At 40.8% G+C, this 7,909-nt stretch overlaps 1 protein-coding gene across 1 annotated transcript in view; it reads right to left on the bottom strand.

The window, feature by feature from the left end:
* Positions 1 to 7,455, bottom strand: part of LOC123516736 (mucin-2-like) — a 7,677-nt gene extending 222 nt beyond the window's left edge. The window contains exons 1-4 of the mRNA XM_045276339.1: positions 7,343 to 7,455; positions 6,661 to 6,777; positions 4,586 to 4,705; positions 1 to 4,114 (exon numbers count right to left, since the gene is read on the bottom strand). The exon at positions 1 to 4,114 is cut by the window's left edge and continues 222 nt beyond it. Of these exons, the coding sequence (XP_045132274.1) occupies positions 1 to 4,114; positions 4,586 to 4,705; positions 6,661 to 6,777; positions 7,343 to 7,373 (4,382 nt within the window). The 5' untranslated portion in view covers positions 7,374 to 7,455. The remainder of the gene's footprint in view (positions 4,115 to 4,585; positions 4,706 to 6,660; positions 6,778 to 7,342) is intronic.
* Between the last annotated feature and the right edge of the window lie 454 nt (positions 7,456 to 7,909).

The following is a 7,909-nucleotide window of genomic DNA, read 5'->3' on the forward strand; positions in this document are numbered from 1 at the left end:
TCTATTGTTGTTGTTGTTAGGTTTTGTGTTCCTGCCTGTTCTGTTGTTTCCTTTTGTGTTGCTGGCTCTTCTGTTATTGACTTTTGTGTTGCTGGCTCTTGTGTTGTTGAGTCTTGTGTTACAGTCGGCTTTTGTTTTGTTGTTGTTGGCTTCTGAGTTATCTTTTGTTTTGTTGTTGTTGTTGTTGTTGATGATGTTGGTTGTGGTGGTGGTGGTGTTAGCTTCTTTATTGAAAGAGGTTCTAGTGTTGCTGTTGGTGTTGTAATTGGCTCTGATGTAGTAGTGGTGGTGGCAATGCTGGATGCTCGTTGAGTTGTGACGCTAGAGGTGGAAGAGGAGGTCCTCTCGGCTGATGATAGTGATAGTGGTAGTGTTGCGGACGATGCATCAGGAGAGACAAGTGTTGCAGAGGAAGAAATGATTCGTGAAACTGTCAAATAAGAAGGCGATGGGGTGGTTGTGGTCCTTGAAGTCTGAAGTGTCTCAGGTGGTGTTGGGTGGTGGGTGATTGAGATCTGTGTTGCAGTTGTTTGCTTTAGTGTTTCTGAATGTTGTGTTGCTGGTTCTGATGTTGTTTCCACTATTGCTGTAGTTGGCATTTGTGTTGTTGGTTTTATTGTTACTGACTTTTGTGTTGTGGTTGGCTCTTGTGTTGTTGTCTCTTGTGTTCCTGTCTCTTTTGTCGTTGGCTTTTGTGTTCCTGTCTCTTTTGTCGTTGGCTTTTGTGTTGCTGTCTCTTTTGCCGTTGGCTTTTGTGTTGCTATGCCTTTGGTCGTTGGGTTTTGTGTTGCTACCTCTTGTGTTGTCAGCTTTTGTGTTGCTGGCTCTTTTTTTGTTGGTTTTTGTGTTGCTGGTTCTTCTGTTGTTGACCTTTGTGTTGCTGGCTCTTCTGTTGTTGACCTTTGTGTTGCTGGCTTTTCTGTTGTCGGTATTTGTGTTACCATTGTTTGTGTTGCTGGCTCTTGTGTTGCTGTCTCTTCTGTTGACTTTTGTGTTGCTATCTCTTTTGTTGTTGGTTCTTGTGTTGTTGTCTCTTGTGTTGCTGTCTTTTGTATTGTTGCCTCTTGTGTTGGCTTTTTTGTTGTTGTCTCGTGTGTTGCCTCTTGTGTTGCTATCTTTTGTGTCGATGTCTCTTGTGTTGTTTCTTGTGTTGCTGTCTCTTGTGTTGGGTCATATGTTGCTATCTCTTGTGTTAGGTCTTGTGTTGATGTCTCTTGTGTTGGCTCTTGTGTTGTTGGCTCTTGTGTTGTTGTATCTTCTGTTGTTGTCTCTTGTGTTGCTGTCTCTTGTGTTGTTGGTTTTTGTGTTACTGGCTCTTGTGTTTGTGTCCCTTGTGTTGCAGTCTCTTTTGTTGATGGCTCTTCTGTTACTGTCTCTTGTGTTGCTGGCTCTTCTGGTGTTGACTTTCGTGTTGCCATTGTTGAGTTTTGTGTTGTTGTTTCTTGTGTTGTTGACTTTTGTGGTTTTGGTTCATGTGTTATTGTCTCTTGTGTTTCTGTCTTTTGTTTCGTTGGTTCTTGTGTTGCTGTCTCATGTGTTGCTGTCTCTTGTGTTGTTGGCTTTTGTGTTGTTGTCTCTTGTGTTGCTGGCTCTTGTGTTGTTGGCTCTTGTGTTGTTGTCTCTTCTGTTGTTGTATTTTGTGTTGTCTCTTGTGTTGTTGTCTTTTGTGTTATTGTCCCTTGTGTTGCGGTCTTTTGTGTTGCTGTCTCTTGTGTTGTCTTTTGTGTTTTTGTCCCTTGTGTTGATGGCTCTTCTGTTGTCGGCTTTTGTGTTGTCATTGTTGAGTTTTGTGTTGTTGAATTTTCTGTTATTAGCTCTTGTGTTGCTGTCTCTTGTGTTGTTGTCTCTTGTTTTGTTGGTTCTTGTGTTGCTGTCTCTTGTGCTGTTGTCTCTTGTGTTGGTTCTTCCGTTCGCTCTTGTGTTGCTGTTTCTTGTGTTGTTGTCTCTTGTGTTGTTGGCTCTTGTGTTGCTGTCTCTTGTGTTGTTATCTTTAGTGTTGCTGGCTCTTGTGTTATTGGCTTTTGTGTTGTTGGCTCTTTTGTTGCTGTCTCTTGTGTTGATGGGTCTAGTGTTGCTGTCTCTTGTGTTGCTGTCTGTTGTGTTGTTTGCTCTTGTGTTGCTGTCTCTTGTGTTGTTGTCTCTTGTGTTGTTGTCTCTTGGGTTATTGGCTTTTGTGTTGTTGTCTCTTGTGTTGCTGTCTCTTGTGTTGCTGTCTCTTGTGTTGTTGGCTCTTGTGTTGTTGGTTCTTGCGTTGCTGTCTCTAGTGTTGCTGTTTCTTGTGTTGCTGGTTCTTGTTTTGTTGTCTCTTGTGTTGCTGTCTCTTGTGTTGTTGTCTCTTGTGTTGATGTCTCTTGTGTAGCTGGTTCTTTTGTTGTTGGCTCTTGTGTTGCTGTCTTTTGTGTTGCTGGCTCTTGTGTTGCTGTCTCTTGTGTTGTCTCTTGTGTTGCTGTCTCTTGTGTTTTGGTCTCTTGTGTTGTAGTTGTTGATGTTTTTGTTGACTGTTCTTGTGTTTTAGTTGTCGACATTTGTGTTGCTTGCTCTGTTGTTGTTGTCTCCTGTGTTGCTATCTCTTGTGTTGCTGTCTCTTGTGTTGCTGTCTCTTGTGTTGTCTCTTGTGTTGCTGTCTCTTGTGGAGTTGGCTTTTGTGTTGCTTTCTTTCTTGTTGTTGTCTCTTGTGTTGCTGTCTCTTGTGTTGCTGTTTCTTGTGTTTTGGACTTTTGTGTTGTAGTTGTTGATGTTTTTGTTGATTGTTCTTTTGTTTTAGTTGTTGACGTTTGTGTTGCTGGCTTTTCTGTTGGTGGCTCTTGTGTTACCATTGTTGAATTTTGTGTTGTCTCTTGTGTTGTTGACTTTTGTGTTGTTGGATTTTGTGTTGCTGGTTGTGGTTTTGTTTGTACTTGTGTTGTAGTTGTTGACATTTGTACTGTTGTATTTTGTGCTGTTGATTTTTCTGCTGCTGCCTTTTCTGTTGTGGTTGTTTGTTTGCGTGTTGTTGTTTCTTTTGTTGTTTTTTCTTGTGTTGCTGTCTCTTCTAATGTTGTCTCTTGTGTTGTTTTCTCTTGTGTTGTTGTTCTCTGTGTTGTTGACTTTTTTGTTTCTGTCTCTTGTGTCGTTGGCTCTTGTGTTGCTGTCTCTTGTATTGTTGATTCTTGTGTTGCTGTCTTTTGTGTTTCTGTTTCTTGTGTTGTTGGCTCTTGTGTTGCTGTTTCTTGTGTTGTTGTCTCTTGTGTGATTGCTGACTTTTGTGTTGCTGGATCTCGTGTTATCGGCTGTTGTGTTGTAGTTGACTTTTTTGTAGACTTTTGTGTTATTGTTGACTGTTGTGTTGACTCCTTTGTTGTTGTTTTTGGTGTTTTGATTGTTGGCTTTTGTGTTGCTATGTCTCGTGTTGTTGGCTCTTGTGTTGTAATTGACTTTTGTGTTGATTTTTGTGTTATTGTTGACTTTTGTGTTGATATCTCCTTTGTTGTTGTTTTTGGTGTTTTGATTGTTTGTTTCTGTGTTGTAACTGGCGTCTGTGTTGCTGATCCTTGTGTTACTGCTGTTGTTTTTATTGGTTCATATGTTGTAGTCTTTTGTTTTGGTATCTGTGTTGTAGTTACCTTTTGTGTTGTTAATTTTGGTTTTACTGTGGTTATTGACTCTTGTGTTGTTAATGTAACTGTTGGCATTAGTTTTATAGTTGTTTGTCTCTTAGTAGTTGTTATCTGAGTCGTTGTTGTTGGCACGTTTGTTGGGTCTGTTTGCACATGCGTGACTGTTTGTGGCTTTTCAGTTTTAGTGGGGAGTGGCGATGGAAAATTTGTTGTGATACTTGTTGTTGAGACACGTGAAGTGATCTTAGATGGTGACACCTGAGGAATTTTGGGTGTTGTGGGAGCTGTCAGAGGATTCCACGTTAAGGATATTGTGAGCGGTGTTGTGGTTGTTTGTTTCCTCGTAGTGAAAGTCGTCGCTGCTGATGATGTTGTAGATGATATATAAGGAGGGAATAGCGTCGTAGAGAAAGATCCGATTTCTGAAACTGTCAAGAAGGAAGACGATGGGGTGGTTTTCCTTGAAGTGTGAAGTGTCGTAGGTGTTGTTAGGCGCTCAGATGTCGTCGTCTGACAGCCTGAAGAAAAATCATGTTAGGTAGTCGTGACAGACAAACAAGTTGAAAGGAAATGTGTGTTGCATTGCTATGAGACAGGGAAAAAAAAAAACGTTAACGTGTTTTGACGAGTGTGATATTTTTTGTGATCATGGCAAGTCATGAGAAAGGCTATACGAAAAATTATTTTCTTTACATATATGTGGAGATGATAGATGTATTCGTACTTATTCAGATGTGTCTTGCATTATCCAGTATGTTTCGTTTATTAGAAGTCATGACATGTATGTGTTGGTTATGATACCAAAGTGGGAATGTGATTATATTTCAATAACTGTAATGGTGAATCAAGACTGAGAGCATGTTTATAGAGCCCTTACATGACTTATGATTATGACTAGATTACTTCATAATGAAAAGTTGATGTTCAGAAAGGCTTAATTGATATAGACAGTCAAGAGAAAGACATCACATCTGATCAAAATTACTCACATTCAGGATTCAGGCAGGAAAGTCCCTTGTCCACCCACTGACTCTTATTGCAAAGGAAGAGATGACACTCGGTATAACGCAAGCGTTTGTCAAGATAATAGGAGCCGTTGAATTCACAACCTGCAACACACGCACATATACCAAGTACCACATATATATTGGTAGTTATTTTAGAGAGAGAGAGAGAGAGAGAGAGAGAGAGAGAGAGAGAGAGAGAGAGAGAGAGAGAGTTCCAAATTTCATGTCAGACATAACATGCCTTATTTATTATGAAAAAAAGCGTTAACAAACATTTGTATGTTCACAAGTAGGTGGAATATTCATGTCTAACGCTATAGCTTATTGTGATGCAGCGTAGAGCATACATTGCAAGATATAAGTTACAGTAACGCAAAAAACATGTACAAAACACGTTGGTGTAAGCACTATGCATGCACAGCTTTCACTGCTGATTGGCTGTTACCGTGGCTCAGCTTGTAACCAATCAGATGGTGCTGTGGGTGGGACAATGCTGGAGACAGAGTAGTGACAGCAGACAGAGAGGCGCGGCTGCATCAGAGCCAAAATAACCCAGTTTTAAATCTATCTTTTATCTGCCGTCGAATTAAAAAAAAAAAAAAAAAAAAAAAGGCCGATGCTGAAAAAGGCCGATGCCGATATGCGTCAAAATGCCTGATATCGGCGCCGATAATTCGAAGAAACTCACGTTTACTTTGTCATAAATTACTGCGATGGTCTGCAAGTAACAAAGAAGAAATGCAAACGTCACCATAAGAGTTTGAATTGAGTACGATTAGCCGTACCCACAAAAAATAGAAAGAATACTCGCTGTCTTAGAAGTCACAGGGAAATTTAATCCCATCATATACGTCTACTTAGGTAACATCGCGTGTTAGACAAAAATAGCCTTCAGTACATTTATTACAGTCAAAACTGTGGTGACATGGCATGTACTGTATATATAAGACCCTAAACATCTGGGATCTCCCTTCTGGGCCTCAGCAGTCTGATCTCGGTCATCACCCTCAGCCTGGCTAATGGCAAGTGAAAGGTTAAGTCGATGGGACGCTGCCGTTATTCTTTTTCTCTCTGCCCGTCACACACAGACCTTCTCTTACTCTAATCGTTATTTACCACAGAACTCAAAACTTAGTACGGGCGAAATGGTGTGTACGCCTCAAAAACTCAATTCCTCCATCTATCAACTCGACACAACCTTCCAGACAACTATCCCCTCTTCTTCAATGACACTCAACTGTCTCCCTCTTCCACAATGAATATCCTCGGTCTGTCCTTTGCTCATAATCTTAACTGGAAACTTCACATCTCATCTCTTGCTAAAACAGCTTCTATGAAATTAGGTGTTCTGAGGCGTCTCCGACAGTTTTTCTCGCCCCTCCAACTGCTTATTCTGTATAAGGGCCTTATCCGTCCCTGTATGGAGTACTCTTCGCATGTTTGGGGGTTCCAGTCACACAGCTTTGCTTGATAGGGTGGAATCGAAAGCTCTTCGTCTCATCAACTCCCTCCTCTGACTAACTGTCTTCAGTCTCTTTCTCACCGCCGAAATGTTGCATCCCTTTCTATATTTTATCGCTATTTTCATGGTAACTGTTCTACTGATCTTGCTAACTGCATGCCTCCCCTCCTCCTGCGGCCACGCTGCACAAGGCTTTCTTCTTCCTCTCATCCCTATTCTGTCCAACTCTCTAATGCAAGAGTTAACCAGTACGCTCAATCATTCATCCCTTTCACTGGTAAACTCTGGAACTCCCTCCCTACATCTGTATTTCCGAATTCCTACAACTTGTCTTCTTTTAAGAGGGAGGTATCGAGGCATTTGCTCCCCTAATTCTGGCTGACGGTTTTGGCACTTTTTGAAGTCTTTGGAGAGCCAGCGCTCAAGTGGGCCTTTTTCTAACTTTCTTTTTTTTTGCCCTTGGCTTCCCTACGTAGAAAAAAAAAAAAAAAAGGTGACGCTAAGTGGCAAGACTCTTCCCGCATATGCTCAACACATAAAGATAATGATGATGACAAAACGCATACACACAACACAATACAAAAGTTTTTCTTACATGTTGATTCGTTAAAAACTGCAGTGTTGTCCCAGACTCCTCTGTTACATACAATCGCCTCACAACGCAAATACCTCGCCTGGCCGTGGGTGAAGTTTTGTCCACCAAAAACACAACCTGAAAAAATACGGTAAAATTAAGCACAGCGAAAATGAAAAGATGAACTTAAGAATGTTTCTCCATTGTCTTCCTAACAAGAATATAAAGATTAAATAACAGAAACGAGGGGAGAAGAACTATAGATTTCGGTATTGATTTTTACGTGTATTATTCTGTTATGCTTGTGATGTGAAACAGGCAGCCAGTGAATTACAAGCAAAGCTGTAACCAAAGACAACAGATGGAACGTTGCATTTGTTGCATTCATTAATGTTGTTAGCTTCCCCCCATGATTTTTTTATTTGTTATTTTGTTTATTTGTTCATCTATTTATTCCTTTATTTATTGAGAGAGAGAGAGAGAGAGAGAGAGAGAGAGAGAGAGAGAGAGAGAGAGAGAGAGAGAGAGAGAGAGAGAGATTTACTTTAGTCAATAGTTATGGCTTCTTACTGACAGACTAGCATTTTCTCTTTTATAGTCAGTACTGAGTGCTTATTTATTTCCTTGGCAGGGCAGTCAGTCTATCCTTTCCGTGCGTGTAGCGATTTACCAGTAATCGCCAGCGCAACGAACAGATACTCACACTGGGGGTCTGACAAGCGGCCCGTGGGCATCCAGCGGCCGCGGTTGCAAAGCTCCTCTTCACACCGGTTGTAACGAGTCCCTCCGTGGCTGTACGTCTCGTTTCCGGAGACACAACCTGCGTCGCGAGAAGACTTCTCAGCATAATAATTGAGGGAATTTTCTTGTTTATTGTGAGTACATTTTTTATTCGTTTATAAAGCAAAAATGAGGATTGATTACAATCAGAGTAAAAAAATGGAATATGTTGACGGTCGTGTAATACAGTGGTGCTTGAATTTTTATTCATGCAATAGTATTGTACCCATGGGGCCTTAAATGTGTCGTGATCTATTTCACCAGGTATCCAAAATAATCTCTAGAGTGAGATTTATTGGAAACACCTGTGAGTGTATATAGAGAGATGGTATTCATCAAGGGATTGACGGTGTACTATTGTTCCCGTAAGCTATGACTATCTAAGAACCACGGCCCTTTAGACAAAATAAAGATGTCGAAATAGATTAACAAATTATATACATGAGCTTAATGATATGGTTAAAGGCTCGTGTGTGTACTCCGCTGAGAG

Source organism: Portunus trituberculatus, chromosome 41 (genome assembly GCF_017591435.1).
Source record: "Portunus trituberculatus isolate SZX2019 chromosome 41, ASM1759143v1, whole genome shotgun sequence".
Classification (NCBI taxonomy): domain Eukaryota; kingdom Metazoa; phylum Arthropoda; class Malacostraca; order Decapoda; family Portunidae; genus Portunus; species Portunus trituberculatus.